We start from the raw sequence: 21,047 nt of genomic DNA on the forward strand, positions 1-21,047 counted from the left end.
GTTTCGGCTTTTTTAATTTGATTTTACGTGGCAATCGTCGAAAAATTTTATTTTAATTTTACAAGTGTAATCTGAATTGTAAATAATAATGATTTTTTTAAAAGATACTTTTATTTAAAAAACAAAACAAAAGAAGAGTTAAAAAAAGCAGTTTCAGTCAGATAAAATCAAACAACATTTTTAACAAATAATAAAGATTACAAAAGTCTAGATTAAAAATTAGTAATCAATAATGTATTCGACCTTAAATATTAACAAAACTCAAGCATACGTTGTTGTCAAAAAATTTGATTTTTGAGGAAAATTAAATTTCCATTGAATTTGCCTTTAAATGCAGTATAATATTACTACATACCTATATAAAACATGCATTAGATTGAAATTTTGTTCCGGCATGCTGACTTACGTCTGAAGGTGTTTTGCGAACGAAAAATTTTATTTTGCATTTCTACTACTACTTGCATTAAAACAGAAATATTATTTTCAATAGTACACGTTGAAGCTAAAAATTGTTAGGTTGTTTAGCACTAAATCCTAAAAGAGTTAGATGCACAGCGAGTTTTAGTTGCAAACTTCTTAAATCGTAAAAAAATCTGGTTTAACTAAGTTTAAACAAATAGATCAAAAAGACTCGTAATATTTGTCTAGAAAAATGTCGATAAAAAAGTATAGCGTCAAGGGTGCAATTTGCAAAGAACGTACATATTGTAAAAGGGTTTTATTAAAAGCCGGCACTATATTTCACCGCCCCGAATGGCATAATTCATCTGGCTGACTTGTAGAGTGCAAAGTGGAAATGGGATGATAAGAATGTGTGTAGATTTTGCGGCAAGGCGCAAAGCTCGCGCATATTTCAGCACATCTCCAGATGTTAACTGCTTTTTTTTACGATTTTTAAACTGGTGCTGATTGAATTAAATTGCCGACGTTGCAGGCAACAAAGTTGACATTAGCAAGTTTGGAACTATCACGAACAATGCGCCAGTACAGCAACAAACATCCGCTTAATTAGTTTCTAAGCGATCGCTAACATATTTGGCCGCAAAGCTGTGCAGGAACGTGCCAAAGTCAATTTGGATTGCAGAACGCGCTTTGTCTGTCTGGATTATGAGAAGAGCTGTCGCTAGAAAAAGCTATAGTTAGTGTCTGTGTCGACGGTTTGATATTCTGGAGAATAAGCTGGTAAATTTATCTTGCGGAGCTTAAAGCCATCAAATATACAGACAAACAATCTGGCGGAATATCAATTCGGGCGACGTCAAACATTCTGGACTAAATAATATTTACTCTCGTCAGGATAGCTATGCCCTAAGTCTATCGTTGCATGTCGATACTTTGTCGTTCTCAGTGAGTTACATGCTCTGAGGAGAATGCTGTCAGGATATAAGCTTGCTATACACAAGTATATTGGTGTTCAAATACAAAGGTAGATGGGATTCTAAATAGAAATTGAGATATTCCTGGGGCAAAACAATGTGTAATTCTAGAATACAGTAAACGTTTTCGGATCACTTGCTGCGCTTTATCAGAAGTAGTAAGGTATATTTTTCAGTTTTCTTGATATCTTGCATATTTCAGTTTTTAACTGCATTTATAGCATATAAACCCCAAGAAATATATTAAACTACGTATTAGAAAGACCTTTGCAAATATCTCATATTTGCTATTCCAAATTTATAAGTTTTTTCTTAACAAAAAATTACGGAATCTATTTTTTTTGTTATGATGGATAGGGTATTTTTATACATTCAATACGAGGGTTGTATTAAGTTTATCAATCAGAGTTCTATATCAAAACGATAACTGATATTTAACTAAATAGAAACTTATTTTTAATAAAATGGGTTCGAAGACCCTTTGAATTAATTTGTTTTTTGTTCCTTATTAGGTTAGTTCTAACATTTATTGAACTGTTGTTTTACTCTTTCACTTTGGGAAAACCAGTTAATCAACCTAAATATTTTTATATCCAATTTTTCGTAATAGAGCGATGGTATCAAACCGAGTATAAAATTGTGTAAGATTGTAATGATTGTTAATTTTTGTACACATCTACTTTTTATACGATTATTTAAAAATAGATACAAAAATGCGTTTAGGCTGTTTGGAATTACTTAAGAAATTTCGTTCTGCTTTTGTAACATATTATAAATAACCTAGAAATAATTATCTTTATAAAGTGGATTGATAACTTTTTTAACAACTCAGCTTTGATTTTTTGACCAAAAAAAACACCTAATGCTATGTTATTGAAATATAAAAATTGTTAAGCTGTCTTGCTTTAAGAGAATCTCTCAAGAGAGATTTGCCTAATTAGGACCTAACTACGCGCAAATTCCATTGACGTCCTCCAGCGAAGCAGCACGGAATGGTAAATTTCCCAGGTGGGCCCCCCCTCCGGAATGGAAAACTCTGACCTACTTGTTGCCATTAATCTTTATTTGGCAGATGTTTGCCCGAAAGAGGGTTTTTATACCGGAGGATTTTTGTGACGGATTAAAACGGTGTAAAATTTAAAGAGATCCCATTCATTCTCGGTTTTTCTGGCTGTCCCGGTGAAATTTTTTCGTGCGTTTAGATTTGAACGGAGCGGGGATTTGGGTGTGCGGATTGTTGCTAATCGGAGTACGGATACGACGTAATCTCAACTTAATCCCAGCCTTCCTATGTTGATTACAAATAATTATTTTTAACTTTAAAACGAAATTTATAGTCAGCTTTACAAAATAAGATTGTTTTGTCAATAGACGAAATATTCTCCAAATTTAGTAAAAAATGGATTTATGGAAAGTTTTAAACATTTCCTCTTCTATCTACAGGCGTTTTACCAACGACAGTCAAAGCAAAAAGAATAGAAAAATATGTCACTGCTTAAGCTTAGTTAAATTTTAAGAGGAAATTCACCGGATGTTTAAAACAACAAACGTTCTTTCAATTTCATGAGTATTTGTCAATTGGCTAACGCTTTCAATCGACAATATTTGAACGCAAACATAAATCAAGATATAAAGCAAATTCCATGAAAACACACTATTTTCGTCTACTTTATAAATGAAACTTTTGTTCGAAGAGACAATGAACATTTTTGGCAAGCCTCAAAAACAATTCTTTACTTTCATCAGTGCGAACTATTAACCGCGCTCTACGGCGGGCCACAAGGGACGATACCAGAAACCCTATTAAAGCCTTTTAAAAGCAGACAAGAATGAAATATAACTGCGAGAACGGGATTTACAAGCATTTTTGCGCTTTAAACGCGTACTACCCATTAGTCTCTTAGCACCCTCGGGGGTAAAAGTGCACACTATTTTGACGGTTCAAAAATTAGACCGTATTGTAATAATTCCCTTTCATCAAAAAAGCTTATTGTAACTCAATCCGCGGTTGAATGCTCGAACAGGACAGATTTACGGCATTATAAATTGGCTACTGAAACCAGGTAATGGCCCATTAATATTAACACATCCATAACGGGTGGCAGTAAACCTTATTGTCCAACATAAACATTTTGATCAAAATGGCAATTGTAACTCTAGATATATTTAACATGTGAAGGGCAATTCCCACCTTTTATTACATCTATCTGGATAAGCTACTTTTATCGTTGCAACATCAATAAATGCCAATTTCAGGACTTTCGTTATTAACCTAGACCAGGAAATTCGTTTCCACATGTGCGACACGTTCAAAGTGCAAAAGGGCAAAAAAGTACGAAAAATATCACGGACGGGACGTGTTTTGCGTGACTAAAAATGCTGCACTTCCGATTTAGTAGGCTGCGTGGCAAACTGGGCACGATTCAGCCCCCCAAACGATCGAATACTATTTTAACTGCAATACCCAAACTGGATAAATCACTTTGCGGCCTTTGCTAAAATGTTAACCGAAAAAAATATACACCAAACTGAATCAAAGAGGAATTGGTCTGTTATTTGATCCTGCCCCATCCCCATGGGGTTTCAACGATTTAAAGTGCGTTCGCGTGAAAAAATGCATCCCAACAGGCAATTACGTAGACAGGGAGATTTTTTGTAGGCAAATTTACCTAACGAGTCTGCAAAATAGTTTTTTGGCCGCCATGGTTACGGCAATTTAATGAAGAGAAAATGCCCGTAAAACACATTTCTAGCATGGGTTGCATGTTTACACCAGTTGTGAGTTAAACACGCAACCAAATGTAAACAATCGAACTCTAGTAAAAATGTGGATTACTTTTCAATTTATAAGATTTCACTATTTCAGCATATAAAACTTGGACTAAACCCTATAAAACTACAATGCAATTTTCACTTGATTACAGCGACAATTGCACTCCTAAGTGATAATTGCATCCTTCTGGTGATCATATTGTTCAAATCATAGCTACTGTATATCAAATTGACGGCACATCTAATCAAATCTGACAATTAAAACTAAAAAAGGTTATATTATAGAATTGATTTTGTTACAACCTTCATGCATGATTTTCGGCAAATTTACATGCACTTAACATATTACTATAATTATTACAAACTATAAATTTGGCGCAAAGGCAAAAATATCAGAGACCGATCGAGCTGAACTTAAATCCCCCATAAACTTTGGATAAAGGAGCTTTAACGATTTCAACCACTTTCAGTATTAAGCATGCAAAAAGCTGGTTTTATTAGGATTTCAATATTCTTAAAATAGTGAATAAATGTTTGTATCAAAAAGTGATTGTTAAATAGTTCCAATGTAACAACTTAAAACTAAACACTCAAGCAAACCTATAAACACACAAAATATGATTAAATTAACAATTTCAATCATTATTATTACTTAAAAATGATTATAGTCTCGTTTTTGGCTAGACCAACATTGAAACTAGGCTTCACTTCACATTAAGAAAAAAAATTTAAATTAAATATGGTAAACTCTCAGTAACCTTTTTTCCCCCTTTTGTACATCATACAACTTTGTGAAACTAGTCCACATTGTTCACCCACATTTCTATAAACATAAAATTCGACCGAATTTTGTACGGAACGCGTTTGAAAACTTCTATTGCAAGTTATAAAAAGTTACAAAAATGTGCGACTTTTTCAAAACCACTCTGTGATTTCTCCTGTAGTTAAAAAATTGACAACATTCCAAACATGTTCTGAAACGTAACCAACCAAACACATTATACAGGGTGTCTTTAAAATGTTGGGAAAAATGCTGCCACAAAATTTTCAGCCTTAAATATGACGATTTATCTTAACTTACCTTAGTACAAAAGTGTATAAGGTCGGAGACAGAATGTATCAAAAGTACAATTCAGTTTTAGTTTTTTTTAAATATTTTTTTAATAATTAGTGTATTGCTTCAAAATTCGGCTAGTGGAGATTTGATGAATACTTAAAATCTGATTTAATTTGATATATTTGTATTTAAAAAATTCGCATCATATGTGCATGGTCAGGTTCAAATTAAGTCTTAGTAATAAATAGAGTGGTTCAATTAACATAACAGCCACGAAAAACTAAAATAAAACAATAGTGAATATGAGATTTTAGCAACACAAATTTAATAAAATAAAAAATACATTTTACAGATACGGATGTGATTTTTGAACATTTGTTTACTTTTTAGCATTATTAGCATATCTTTTTAAATAAAAACTGATTTTTCCAAATATCTTCTTTTAAATATTTCTAAGGTACCACAGGTGCTACCCTACAAATTTTTCAATAAAAATTAAATCAAATTTTATTTCTTCACCCTGCACAATCTTTCCTAGCCGAATTTAGACGCAATACACCAATTATTAAAAAGAGTACAGTACCTGTTACCACTAACAGGTTCTAAAACTTCCCCAGCTATCAAATACTTTGGGTTGAAATGCAGTGTATTTTTCATTAAGTTTATCACAAATTCATTTTTATTGAAAAACAATCTGCAATCCTGATGTATGGTTGCCCTCTCAAACCGTTTTTTAAACATTAAATTCGGCTCAGGAATTTCAGAGTTACAGGGCGTTGAAAATAACCAAAACCAAAAAAAAACGAAGTTTGAGCAGAAAAAAAAGAAATGAGCAGTTTATTATAATAATATTTTACTGTAGACTATTGCTACTGAAAGATTTTAAATAGTCAATAGTAACTAAAAAAAAAACTGTTTATTAAATGAACTTGAACACTAAAACATTGTTTTGTAAGAATTAACAAAAATGAGTATATTATCAAACTGTGAAGGCTTTCACGGCCATTTGAAACTGATTCTTGAAAGATGTAATTTCATACGACAACGGCTCATAAGCCCGAAAAACTTTCAAGACTCAATGAACATATTAACTAAACATGCTTGTGGAAAGTCACGTGTTTGACGTTTTTAAAAAACTGAATCTTAAAAACTTACTCTCCCAAAAAGTTCTTGTTCCACAAGGTATCCATAATGGAGTCTCCATAATTGTAGTAATTCAACGGAAACTCTTCGGACATCATATTTTTGGTTTAGTAGTATCGAAAACGATAACTTTAAACGCGCTGGACGAGCGAAAAGAAACGCGATACCGCGATTTCGGCCGTTGGTACTAAAAAGGAACTTTTCCCCTGTACGCCGAGCTAAATTGTACCTTTAATAGTCAAGGTCGTAAAGTTTGCCGAATGAACAATTTTTTGTCACATTTGAAAACCCGATTTTTATCGACCGAATGTTTTGGTCGTTCTACGTGGTACCGCTAAAATGACAAATCCAAGTTTAATGTGTCCACCATTACTCGCGCTCGTATACACTCAAATAATAAAGCAGCTGTCGTGGTTATTTAAAACCGTTGTGTGTAAAACGAGCCTTAAATTAAACGTCATTTTACGCGCTAAACATAAATTAGAAGGTAATGGCACAACATGGCGATAATTTGATAAAATTATCTGGAAACGACGGACTATGTAATGGAATGACTTTTCGCACGCACGTTACGCACCTCCATATCGAGATTAGTCGCATGTAATCCCCAAGATTAATTATTGCACTAACCGTTAGGGGGTAGTTTTTTGCGATTTAATTAAAATTGTGCCAGACTGTTTCTTTCAAAAAAAGGAAAAAATAAATTAATTTAATGAAGTAGAAAACGGTGTAATGCACTTATCACAGTTGGGCTTGGAGTAGGTAGATTAGTCTTGTCGACTTTAGCAAAAACACCTGTTGAAGGGTTAGGCAAAATTTTGATAAACTGAATTAAATTTAACTGTATTATTAATAAATAATAATTTTGACAGCAAATTTGAACATTTTGGACAAGTTTTAATTTTACTAAATCGTTAAAGATATTTACAAACTTCTTTAAAACCAAACTTTAAACTTGAACATCCTGGCCAAACCAAGATCAAACGTTAAAAATATGACAGTAATAATGTTAACATATTTGTTATCTACAGTTGGCCAAGTTACATACCACTCAATTTATTTTCATGTCGTTCGAATCCGCCTCTGTTGGCAATACCGCTAAATGACACTATTTTTACGATTGCCTGAACAAGAAACCCTCCTAACAAAATTCGACCGGGACGTACACACACACACAAAAAATGACGCGCGTCACAGACATAAAAATCCCCCACAATACTCTCTTGGGGTTACATTCTACATACGGAGACCCCATAAACTGGATCGTCGAGGGAAAAAAAAGGTTTTACTGTAATTGCCCTCCCGCCAAGGTGTATTAAGCTGAAAAAGCCAAAATGCGTCGAGGTTTACGTATGACAAATTAAGAGAAACCCAAGTGAAACGGTTTTAGAGCTGGCTGAAAATTTCCTAAACTCGGAGTGGTTATTGTGTGAATGAAAAGAGCAGTGGAACACGCGAATCACTTGAAGACCACGACATTGTCCTTTTCGCCACGTGAATAGCGAAGAGAGCCCTCTTCAGAACGCGAACTCCCACAAGTCTCTCAAGTTTTCCTGCAATTTCCGTAAAGCAGTTTAGCAGACCTGCTTTTAAGTCCTTGAAGTGTATTCGAGATATTTACGTGAAGGGTGTATTTAGTAATATTACATTTATCATATTGAGGATGTTTCAAATGTAAAACCAAACCACAAGCTGCCATGGTTAGGTTTGACAGCTTTGACGTAAAGCAATACATCAGGTTTCTCTCCTTTTCTAATTTATAATATTTCAAACTTGTAAATTACAAATTGTTGATTAGATTTCAAACGAAACACTATATTACAAAATGTATTGCTTCCTTGGAACCAAAAAGAAACCTAATACAAAACTAAGAAGATGAAACACATTTCTTGTACGTAATATTTTCTCTATTGAATATGCACACAAAGGTGTAGCCCCTTTCAAAGTGAAAAGCCTGATCTTATGCAAATAAAAGCAGTTTTCTTTTTCGACGCTTGCGAGCAAGTGCCAGAGATAAAAGGATAAACGAAAGTAAAATGCACATTAGCCTGAAAAGTATTTATTCATGGAAAGTTTATTCAATGAGAAGGCAATGGGGCCGTAACATCAGCGAAGGAAATGGAATCATGTTTTGTTACTTTTGTAATTTTCTCCCTATTTTTGCTTTTTACAAAAATCATTCATCGTTTAAAATGAAAATTAAGTTGTTTACAAAAAAAATTCAATTGGCGAAAGGATACACGTGATGTTTTCTAATAAATTATCAATTAAACGATCTTTAAATATTGCTCTAGATTGAACTGGAAAGGCGTGCTCAGGATGTACGTGCCTTGAATATCAGTGCTGGAAAACTCTTGGGAATGCACGAACTCGCTAACTGGTCAAAACGATTTCTGCTGCAGGAAATAGCGTTATTCTTCCCTCTTTAACTGCCGCTTTTATCAAAAATTGTTCTTTAATATTCTCCCAAGGCACTAAACGCAACGTAAACATCTCATCCTTTGTGCAAGAGTCTTGTGCGGCCGGTACACCCCGTACAACTTAATGATTCGTTGAAAAATGTCCCCTTTAGAGCGCGCATCTTCTTTCGTGGCCCTTAATTTGCCTCGTTATATTTTCCGATCCGTTTCGAGGGTCCTTGAAGGATTCTTTGTATTCCTGCGAGTACAACGGAGCCATTCATTAAATTTTATTTTGCCATGAAATTTTTATATTGCATTGTGGATCGGGTCACTTCTGGACCCAACCTAAGGATCCGATCGCAGACATCATTAGCTTTAAGGGTTATGACGATCGATAGAACGATATGCGTACGTGTTTGAACCTGCTAATTTGATTCTACCTTGAAATTCGATAGAGGTGCAAATAAGAATATATTAAATTTTAATAAAAGAATTTTCCGGTCGGGGTGCATGATAATAGATTCGATATGGAAAATAGCTTTCAGCCATGGGATGTGTCTTTTAAGATTCCTCTTGCTCCCTATGTGCGTGAGGAATTTTTGGCATTTCGACTGTCATCCACTACGAAATTCCACACACAGGAAAGAATGGTCGGATTATATTCGATATTTTGGGGTGCGGGATCGTCTACCGAAAGGCGCGGTAATTTGTTGGTGTGTCACAAACCGTAAATTATTTATCGTGGAAAATAGAATGCGTGAACGTGGAAAGAAATTGAATTTGAAACAGGACGATATTAAAGTTCATGACAGTCTGCATTTCGATTTCTTTTATAACGGAGATGAAGAAATACAGTTTAAATGTATAAGTAGTCAGTTTTACGATTCTAAACAGCCAGAAATTGAACTTATCCTGTATTTAAAGCTATACAGTGAGGTATTTTTATTTCTAAACATGTTCTTCATTTTCTAAAAGCACAACTCAATGCATTGTGTCAGCTTTAGCAGTTTCTTCCCCAAAACATAAGATATCTAGTCTCGTTTCTTCCATTTTACTTACAACGTTTACACAATGTTTTCAGTGAAATATTTTATCAATATTATAAATAGCAAAGGTAGATCGTTGTGAATATTTTGCTGGAAACAAATCTGAAGCTTTAGCCGCTTTTGTATAGAGTAACCTAATCAACTCAATTTTTGTTTCTTTAGTGAACATTGAAATAAACAAATATTTGTAATTACAGACCAAGCTATAGCAGACCTTTTCCATCTCACATTTCATATCAAGTTTGAACTTATACGTTTGATAGTAGAAGACTTTGTGTGCTTTTTGAAGCTTAACATAGAAAAGTTAGCATTTGACTGTATGTTCAGAGATAAAAAGACTTATATTTATTAAATACGGTTGGAGAAAAAATCTAAATAGCAGAAAAAGAAAGCAAACAGGTGTGAGAAATTCAATGAGACGCAATTTCCGAGTCCCCAGGCTGTCCAACTTTCGAAAAGCCAGCAACGGTAACTAAACTTTTAACAAAATGTGCCGGTGAATATTTGAAATGTTACGGTCGATTAAAAGCGGGCGAGACACGTCAAACCGAAACTTCTAAATAGACACCATTTTCCCCCGTCATCAGAAAACCCAAACTGAAACCTGTTCAATATCGCGCCCCGTACTCAATATAAACTTTTGCTCCGACGGCACAAATTGCCGCTAGAAAATTTGATAGGTTCCGTCAAAGAGCCCCCCCGCAACTTTTAAAAGATAATCTCGCGCCCGAACTTTGTTTCGAAGCACTTCCCGCCAAGGAAATTGACGTATTTATCATTTTTATAAGCACACATGAAATATTTATTGCGATAACTGAGATCCTGAGGCGAGAACGACACGACTTAAAAGAGGTCTCTCACTCAAAAAAAAAGAAAGTTTTTGGGAGGTGAGGTTGTCATGTTATTGGCGCTTGGGTAAAATGTATTAGTCAACTTCTAAAGAGGGTCCGATCTGGATGATGAAGACGTGAGGGTTGAGTGAACTGGAGAATTATTTATAAGTCCATTGGGACTTTGAGATGCTTACTTTTTTAATAATTGGGTGGAGGTGACACTTTATTGCGACCCTTTTCACAGGCCACCTCAGTTATCGTACGCTTTATGTAAGGTGGGATAAGTGTCTGAAATATTACTTAATTAATAAAAAATATTTTACAGAGTTTTTTGGAATGGCTGTTTGGCCCAGGACAACAATTTGGGATGGAAATAACGATTTTGACCATAATCGTTACTGAATCAAGAGTGTATCAAAAATGTGAGTAACTAACAGTTCTTTTACAGCCAAAATTGATTAAAACCTTTAATAGCTTAATGATTAGCTCACGACAGTAAAGGTATTCTTAAAAGTTAGATTAGTTAATAATACTAGTTTAATTTAAAAATTAGGCAGATTCTTTAGAACACTATAAACTTTTTTAATTGTTTGTTTCATTCTGTCCCAGATTTTTGCTGCCTGATTGCTGTCGTATTAAATAAAGTAAATTTGCATAATTGTGTACTAAACTGGAGTGATTTTGCGTAGTAAATTCCGACTAAATCGATTGCTTAAAACAACTAAAATCTACTGACCGTAACTAAATAATCATTTCCCAAACTATAATATCTTTGAGAAAAGAAATAAAGACAGTTGTCAGTGTCTGTATTAATGAAAGACAGCTGCTGCCTGTTGGTGACAACCCTCATCCAAGTTTTAGTTACTTGATACTAACAAGAAGAAAATTGTATGATAAATGAAGTAATGATGTAAATACAAGTTTTTGGAAAATTACAAAGGATTACTACTTGATATTAATTCAGACTGAAACGTTTCACTACCACTCGAACAAAAACGTTCACGGTTTAAGAAAAGATTAAAGTGTCTGGCAATTAGCTGTAATGGAAGAGACGTTAATTTTGCTTTTTAACATGACATTTTAGTATTAAATGTTTCAACAGTTGCTTCAGTTTTATACGATATAGCATTGTTTTGTCGAATTTTTCAATGAAATTTAGTTTTCTGTGTTTGTTCGGTACGTTATGTCAGGATTTAAGGTTATTCTGGCAATTCAATGTGTCTTGAATCAACAGATTACAAATCTTCATGCTAGTAGGTTTATAAGGTATCAGAATATTGTAAATTTACAGGAAATTGCTGAGAATCATCAACTGAACGTAAACCAATATAACAACTATATAATGTTTCATTCAGATGCGTTGAACAACATGCAGCTCTATATTATGACGAGAAGAAATAACATCAAACGTGTCACGGAATTGATATGTCGTTTACTATTGAAACTTGAGAAATAAATGCTTTTCACGTGAAAAGTCGATGGGAGAGAATAATGGCAGCACGATTTCTTTTACGTTGCCAACGATTTTTCTATCAAAGTCTTCGCTTTTACAGTATATTTTTTGATTTATCAAATAATAGTAAGGTATTACTGTGTAAGGTATTTTTTGGTCATACTAGATCTATAATATTTCAAACCGCTAGACTGTATGTCCAAATTATTCCATAACGTAATTAAATAACTTGATAAAAAATAAATTTTTGAAATCAATATCAATCATTGTTGAGATTTGTGAGCATCTAACTGAAAAGCCTAAATCTCTTCTGATGCTATCAAATTAATTCGGTCCGTATACGGTTTAGGAAGTCGATAGCAGCTTAAAGAAGATTGCATCTTTTGAAATCCAGAAAATGACGAGAATCGCTGCTTATCATATGCTACATCCGAATAACAGGACTTACAGAGTGACCGCCTCTTATCAAAATTGAATTTAACCGCTACTAGGTACTGTATTTAGGTAAACATAAATAAATTACAAGAGGTTGTGTTGGTTTTATTAAAACTTACTGAGCTAACTCGATCTTTCCTGAAACCGGGTCGACCATAACTTAACTGTCCCAAAGTCTTCCAATTTTCAGCCAGTGTACAATAACTCTCAACTATTTTAAGCCCCCATTTCGGCTTAGCTGTCCCGCTATAGCTCCTTATTTCACTTTTTAACTTTATTTTGTCAAACTCTCGTTGTTAAACTTCCCCAACCCTGTTATAAACGGCAGCTTTTATTTGGCGAGCGTCGCTTGTTCTGCTTACGTTCAATTTAAACTTTTAAATCGGTACCATGTGTGAGTTTAGTTCGCATCCGGTTAAAAAAGTGTGATAGGTTTCCGATTGGGGTGACTTTTTCAAATAAATGAAGTTCTGGGTGCAACTAAATCTTGCTTGATATAAAACAGATTGTCAGGGAATGGCGGTGTCCCGTAAATTAAAATGCAAATGGAGCCACTCAGTTTCTCAGGACAGCGTTTTACTTTCAACCATTCCAGGAATGGTACGTGGAAAACGTTTTATCTATTGACTTAAAGGGCAACGTTGTTTATTAGCTCTAAGTGGTTTACTCCTATGCTTTTCTATGATCATGTAGAATTCATTTTTATTTACTTACTTTAGACGATTAATAATAACTTAATAACGGTACAAGATAAAAATAACATAATGTATATTTTAGAAACCAGAATAAAAGGTTATTTTAGAGATATAAAATTTGAAATAAAAATTGTAACTTTCTTTGGCTTTACTTGTCAACTGTGAGTAATTCAAATTGTTGTGTCTAAGAAAATTCAGTTTGAAACTTTCATATTATAACAGAGTGATTTCAGTAAATAACTTACAATCTTTATAATGTGAGTTGATTATTTGGAATGGATGTTGCTGGAACCGATTTGCAGTTATTTCAGGCTCTCATTAAGAAGCTATAAAATAGAATTTAAAGCGGACATCAAAAGGTTATGGTGGGTATTTCAAACTGGAATTACTCAGTATATTAATAACTAGGCTTGCAGTGTATTGACACAAATGCGTTCCATGTTTCTTCAAATTAGTTGTAAACTAGGTTCAGCAGTTATACCAATAATTAATAAAAAAAGTTATTTTAAATTAAAACACCACGTCTCTGTAAAAAATTACAGGGTGATTTAATAATTCACAATCCATTAGGTACACGTCTTAAAAATTAAAACGGACAATAAAAGATTGTGGGTGTTTAAAACGTTCGGGCTCATTTAACATTGAATAATTCAGTGTCCTTTTCCAGATCAGGGTCGGACTCACCTTCTTTAACTTTAACTTTAGAGGATTTTATGACATGACAATGTCGCCACCTGTCAAGTTACATAAATCCAATCGAACTTCATCGATATACGGTTAGCGATCAAAAGTTCTCATTGCGCGAGTCGGGAATAATGAAACCTGCACTCGAATATTGAAGTTGTTCACGGTGTCGGTTCGAAATGAAATTTTGCACATAAAACATCCCCGAACTCAGGAAACAGGAACGGACGCGTTTCATTTAAAGATTTATCGCGGAACAGAAATATAAATTATTAGTCGACGCTCACGCGGACAATGAAGTTTTATCTGTCTATTAAGCGAGCGTTTGAATGGACGCAAAATGAAAACGGTTTACCAAGTTAAATCTATTTTAGTATTATTATTCTGGAGCGCTTTGTATATAAATTCGAGTTTATTTTTCGGTTCGATTGTGCCGGAGAACCGACTTTTGACTCTTATTAACTCTCTCGATTGCTTCAATTCTTTTCAAACTAATACAGGATCAATACTTATTTTAAACTCCATTAAATAGCCAATACATTTTGATACTTCAAATAAAATTATAAAATCTAAATAAATACAGTGGTGTCACTAGTGCAAGTTTAGAATGTTTACTTCATTGGTTGAAGTATCGTGATCTTATGTATAACATTCATGTTATGATGATTGTGACTTCTCTCCATTTATCTCGGTCTGTAAGGCAAATTGTCATCCTTTCTCCTACTCACATGTCATCATCAAAAAACTTGAAGATTCGTTGTCTTACGATGGTTAACAGTCTTACTTTCATTTGAAGTTCTTCTAATAGTGCCACGTTGGTTCTGTGACAGCCTTCTCCAGACTCACATTTCAAAGCTGTCCAGTTTAGCGAGTGCTGTGGCCTTTAAGGCCCATGTAATGCTATTAGCAATACCAGAGTTTCGACAAGTTTACATTTTGTTTATCCTTCCAGATTTTACGTCTCTATTTATGTTAGCACCCAGATAATTATTTTTTTCTATCTCTTCTATATCGTTTATGGTAGGTGCTTCTGTTGGTGCGATCTACTACCATTAGTTTTTTGTCAATTTACTTTCTTACACTTACTCCTTAAACTCCTTCCACTCTTTCAATAAGTTCAGCTATTTCCTGTTCGTTTTTGTTATAAGTGTGGTGTCATCGGCATAACGATGGTTATTTATTCATCTGCCACCTAACAACCTAGAGCAACTTTATATAAAAAAAAGTATAATCAAAGCTTGGAATCCTGTATACAACATCTGGTGCATGTTTTTAATGGAGTATACAATATTTCCGGTGGCTCTGTCAGTCGAAACTTTCCAAAGTTCCACGAAATCGAACTTTAAACGCATCGATTAAAACGAGGCTCGTCCGTTCTGCAAGCGTGTTGCAAATCGCCGTTTTAAACTAACTAATTCCAAGTTAATTCCGGCAAACAAACTTAATTTGTGCAAACAAGTGGGTCTGTTTCACGGATTAAACTGCGGAAGGCTCGAAGAATTTTCCTTCTCTCTCTTTTACTCCGATTCGAGGGCTGCATGTGAACCGGTGGTTTGATAACTGCGAAATTCGATTTCCCCAAGTGAAACTTCGGGGATGGGTGGGTTTGTTATCGTTAATCTCCCACATATTTCATGTAAATTTGGTTATAGTGGGAACGGTTCGTTCATTGATTCGCAACGATTTATTTTAGAGTTTTGTACATATTGAGGGTGTCAACTTGATATACGTCAAGATAACGTGTAACTGGGAAAAGCCTAAAAGCTGTTCATATTTAGGGGGAAAGTGAGAATTTCTGAATATTTTTCACTTTTAAGATTTACTTTCAGTGCTGTCTGTTTGCAAACAAATCCAGTCGTTGATCCACTCACAAAATAAAACGCATATGTAACATCACTTAATTTAAACTATACTTTATCCACTTTACTGTATTTAGAATTTAAAACTTTTTTATGTACAGTATTTTAAAAAAGTATTTCTACAATTAAAACTATGTATTCAACATTGCTAGTGGTAAGGAGACTTATAAGTAACCAAAACATACATAATATACCTAAAGTTCATACCGAATCTTTGATGGTTTTGCGTGCTGAAATATACAGGATGTCTGAAAATGGTGCCACCAACACTTAACGAAAGTACAGCAAAAGTGAGTGAGACAAGTTGCTCTAACACTTGAAGTAATAACGAAATAATTCTAAATAACAGTTGTTTTTTAGACCTGAAACATTGATATCAGTAATTTACATAAAATATAAGATCTCAAATACCCTGTATATTGAAAATAAGCCATAACACACGTTTCTATAATTCATATTTAGTTTAATCGCATTATTTTTGAGCTCATATTAAATTGTATCATTGTATCTGGGAGACCTTGTACAGGGTGGTTATTTATAATCTATGGCTAATTCCATTAATTTTGTTTAAAAATGAGCAAAGTCGAAACATCTTTTGTGAGTCACCAAAACCTGGTTTTAAAAATTACATATAATTAATAGTTAGTCACTTTTCAGATTTTTGACACATGTATTGATTATGTTAAATGAAACACTCTATATATCTTTAGACTTTGATAAACCTTTGATATTTATTTGCTATCATTTTGTGCAGTGAATATGGAAAATAATTTGTAATAATTATATTGTTTTTTAAAACATTTACGATTTTTAAATGCAAATAATACGAAATATAATTTCAAAACAGAATAAAACAGTCCGTCAACTGATCCAAAAATAAATAGGGTGTTCTGTTTAAAGTGCTGACGATTTAGGAAAAATATTGCTAATTTAAACCGTGCAGTCAGATAAAAACTAACTGAGCCATTGAGTAAAATATAAAAAATCATTTAGGTAGAGATTTGATATTTAAAAATGTACCAAAAAAATAAATAAATCAATATTGTGTTTGACAGAATTAGGGATTCAAAACAGAATGTACCAATCATATTTCTTATATGATTAATTGTGTTAACGAAAACAAATCGATAATCATTATTGATGAATAGTGTCACAAGCACTGTTTATGTTACACGATTTATTGGAATTGAAAAATTACCTCGCGATTTTAATAATAATTACATTTTATTCGAAATCGGTTTAATTTATAATATATCGAACATCGACAAAAAGGATAATAAATTAAACGGGAAAATTGAACTAAAATGAAACATTCGAAGTGAATAAAATATTTACGTGGTCCTTTTTTCATTTATTTAAATAATCCACCGAACCGTAATTTGTATCTTAATTAATTCAATAGAGTATGATGCAGTCAGGTCGTTTTTATGAAGAATGGTAATAAACAGCTTACCATGCACTTCCTGAATTGTCGGATTTGATTTACATTAATATTTGGTGTTGTTGAGTGGATTTTTGTCTGTGATGAAATGTGCTACAGGGATAAACGAATAACCTGAGGCGTGAAATTCTGTCAGGATGCCAACAAATTAAATTCCCGGGCCATTGGGTGGCCGCTAATCTAATTACTTAAAATGTAGCACTGTCGTGTTTTTATTTATAAGACTCCTTTTAATATAACGTCGATCCGCTTTTCTTCGTTATTCCTGAACTTGATTAATTAACGTTCATTGTATTTGAATCGTTCAGTGTAATCGTGGTCCGGTCTGGTTAAAAGATTGCTAAGGCTGTAAAAAATAAACACATAAGAATCCTTCCAGGTCCACTTGACCTGTCTTCTTATAAATCAAGTCCTAACGAGTCCCCGGGCCAAACTGCGCTTAACTTTTCGCAATTTTTTCACCTTTTACAGAGAAAAACATTTTTCAAAGTCGACGAAGAAGAGTGGCAGAGTAATGGGCGATAATGCCGAAAAATGATATAATAAACGTCAATATATCCTTGCGGCAACTCGTATAGATCCCGTGCGCGAAGTTATTAAAACAATTAAGTCCTCGATATATCGGCTGAATCCCCTACCTAATGAAATTCTATTGAATCTTGTTGAACCCAATACCCCTACTGATATCTTAATTAATTATTATAGACTTGGATCCTAAGTTCAACACCTCTTGGTTACCTAGCATCGATTGGCCCACTCTACTTCCAAAATATCTCTTGATAAACTTCATATATTTCGGCAAACGCGTATATCATACGCTGGATTATTGAAGGTAATTGCCAAAATTACTTTTACCTCATTGAATATTCATGGAGGGGAAAGCTGAAAATATGAGATTTATTTTAAAATTCGCCAATTTGGTCGTGAAATATTTAAAATGCTTCCCTGCCGTCATGTAAAATACGTTTGCCAAAAGAATGGCACGCAAAAAATTAATTCCAATGGAATTTATGGTACTGAAACGAAAATTGCAATCATTGTTAACATGTTTGGAATGAATATTGTTTTCTCTTTTTCGTTCACTGACAAAGTTAGTTGATATCAACTAGTTCAAATGGTAATGGCTATATTGTTACAACCTATTTTTATTTCCAGCTCAATATGCATCATTAACGTTATATTTTGAAGAAGACAAAAATTTGATGCAAAATGTTTTTATTCAAATATTCAGTTACGGCAGTACAACACTTAAAATGTAAGTTTTTACAACATTTATGAGTTTTCATTTTCAAGTTGGTTTTAGCAAAACTTGAATCTAAGTTTTCACTTATATGTGTTGTTTAGGTTAATATATCGGGACGTTTTTGCGTGTTTTCCAAATAACGTTCCGAGTCTCAATAAATATCGATTTATCCGAAAAAGGCGACATTGCAGTGCACAATCTGGAATTAAGTTATGGCAGCAGTTTTGCCGGGAGTAAGACCAATTTTATCTGTTACATAATTCGAAAGCAACGTCATGAACGATAAGACACAGAGTGTCTAAAGACAGTGAAAGTGGAATATAAACTTATTTAAATGTTTCTAACATAGCAACTTGTTGTTTAGGGACGATACAACGTATAATAATTAATGATACAAAGAAGAATCTTTATCAAGTGGCATTTACAAACACATCAAACTTACACTTGGTTTCGTGTAATAATTTCAGAAAACTAACACCAACCTGTCATGTTAATAAAACCGTCAATTTTCGTTAGAATTGTTAAATATGTTATTTCTTTATGACACAAGCAATTTAGTATTTTAAGGTCTGTATGACTGTTTAACAAGTCCGTTAAGATGCCCATTAGAAGCATCGATTCAGAAATTTTTTATAAAAGCCTGGTGATGTAGCAAGTCAGTGTCTTTTGACTCTTTCACCTCTAAAATATCAGTTAAACTCAGAAAGTTTGAGTAATGAAATATCTGTTAATTCAAAATAAACCCTCATGTAACGTAATACTATTCTAGTTTTTCTAGAATAACATAATTTATATTCTTTATTGTTATTTTAAATAGTTTTGGAATAAAGTCCCAGTCATAGAAAATTTATGAGAGCGTAAAAGATACACGAGCACGATGCCATAAGAAAGCTAAAATTATGGCAATGCCTCCAAGACTAGGGAAGAGGTCTCCTAGATAAGGACGCAATTTAATAGTTTCCCAGCAAAATAGAATTAAATTTAAACGACGCGGGCCATTGTTACCACTAAACCTTGTTGGATAAATTGTCCGGAAGAAGATTATAGCCACTGACGGCATAATAAAAAGTCCTTTTTTCGGTTGTTGCTTATAAAGCCCTTTAAAATTCATGAGCCGGCATTGGGCGCTTTCAAATAATTAGCTTTGGCCGATCTAAAAACCCGGTTTTTTGACCAGAACCCTGGCAGGAATGCGGGATTCTTTTCCGGATTTTCTGGATGTGGGTGCGACAAAAAAGTCAAGGCGCACAAAGTCAATAAACAAAAAGCTCTTTAGGTTCGCCCCGGCAGCAGGCAAAAGTCCCTACAAAAAATATGACGAATGGGATTAAAGTTCGCCGTTGGCGGATAAATTGGGCGCATGTTCGAAACGTTGTCTTCCGGACTTCGCATTCCCGGATAGCATTATCCCGGATATGTAACGAAATACAGTAGAAGTGTAAATCAACATAATTTAGCTCGTACTTCTAGGCCTTTTCAGGAAAGCAAAAACGTAAATGGAGAAAAAATTAATTCAATAGGAACCGGTAATTCTTTTGTTCGCAAACGTTTGTTATTTTTAATTCTTCGTTCATCAGCATCTCAATTTATTCAAGTGGGTGTATTAATTTTTTACATTTGTTTGCAATTATCCAGGAAATATAACTTCAACAACTCTCAAGCTTTTCAGACATGCATTTCCATTAGCATTTACGGTATTTAATATTTCGCTTGCATGATCCATGAGATACTTTGTGCATGTCACTTTTGTCAGACACGAATTGGCAAAATGAACGAATTACCAACGGTTCGGTCAATCAAATCCTTCCTGTAGTCTGACACCGAATCAATTCGAAAATGTTCGGAAGGGTTGAAAACTCTAATTACAACCGCCCGAACAGCTGTCTAAAAAGCATCATCATCACGTATTCAGTTAATGAATTCTAGTACATTATGCGGAAAAGTGATGAGTTTAACTTAAACTGGTAGCATTACAGGCACCGTGAGACCGTGAGAATCTCAAAAGGTAAAAAGACTAACACTTGTTCTTTTATTCGTTTTGTGACATGAATGTTCTGCTACGCATATCTAGTAATAGTATATTACATACTCAGGTGGAAAGTGTTTGATTTCTGTCGAGAAATTAGGTAGTTATAATGAACTTTATCTTGAGACAGAAATTAAACTTTATACCGTGGTTTGTATACTATTTTATTTTAAACCATTTATCAAAATCTCATTGAACTTTTAATAAATCATTCAGTTGAAATATTGATTGCTAATAGTGAATGACTTCAACCATAATAAACAATGAGTAAAAAGAACAAGTATCAGGAGGTAACAATAATACAAATTATAACCCGTTTGTGCATTAAGCGAGGGGGACGGAAGTTGATTGCGCATTCGCCTACTGCGCAGTTGAATTGACGCAGTCATTGAAAGTTTGGAGTTTCAAACCCGCAAAAATTTGTTGTTTGTATTTGTTGTAGTATAGTGTTAGTTTGTTTTGTTTGTTTGTGGTTCTTTAACAGTTGAGTTTTACAAATTTAAATTAAGTTGTACAGTGGACAAGATTAAATTTAGATCTGATAGTGCCAACCGGAAGTTGACGGCCGCCATATTACTCCCC

The 21,047-nt window shown here is 33.8% G+C and overlaps 1 protein-coding gene across 7 annotated transcripts in view; it reads right to left on the reverse strand.

The window, feature by feature from the left end:
- LOC145728506 (CUGBP Elav-like family member 1) overlaps nucleotides 1-21,047 on the reverse strand; it is a 117,676-nt gene that overhangs the window by 57,659 nt on the left and 38,970 nt on the right. Inside the window, exon 1 of one of the 7 annotated variants that reach the window (XM_081978795.1) lies at nucleotides 6,361-6,561. The exons of the other annotated variants lie outside the window; for them this stretch is intronic. Coding sequence (XP_081834921.1) covers nucleotides 6,361-6,446 — 86 coding nt within the window. The 5' untranslated portion in view covers nucleotides 6,447-6,561. Of the gene's footprint in view, nucleotides 1-6,360; nucleotides 6,562-21,047 lie in introns of those variants that run through there. 7 annotated transcript variants of the gene reach the window in all.

This window comes from Ips typographus, linkage group LG4, assembly GCF_016097725.1.
Source record: "Ips typographus isolate SLU linkage group LG4, UJ_Ityp_2.0, whole genome shotgun sequence".
In the NCBI taxonomy this organism is placed as follows: Eukaryota; Metazoa; Arthropoda; class Insecta; order Coleoptera; family Curculionidae; genus Ips; species Ips typographus.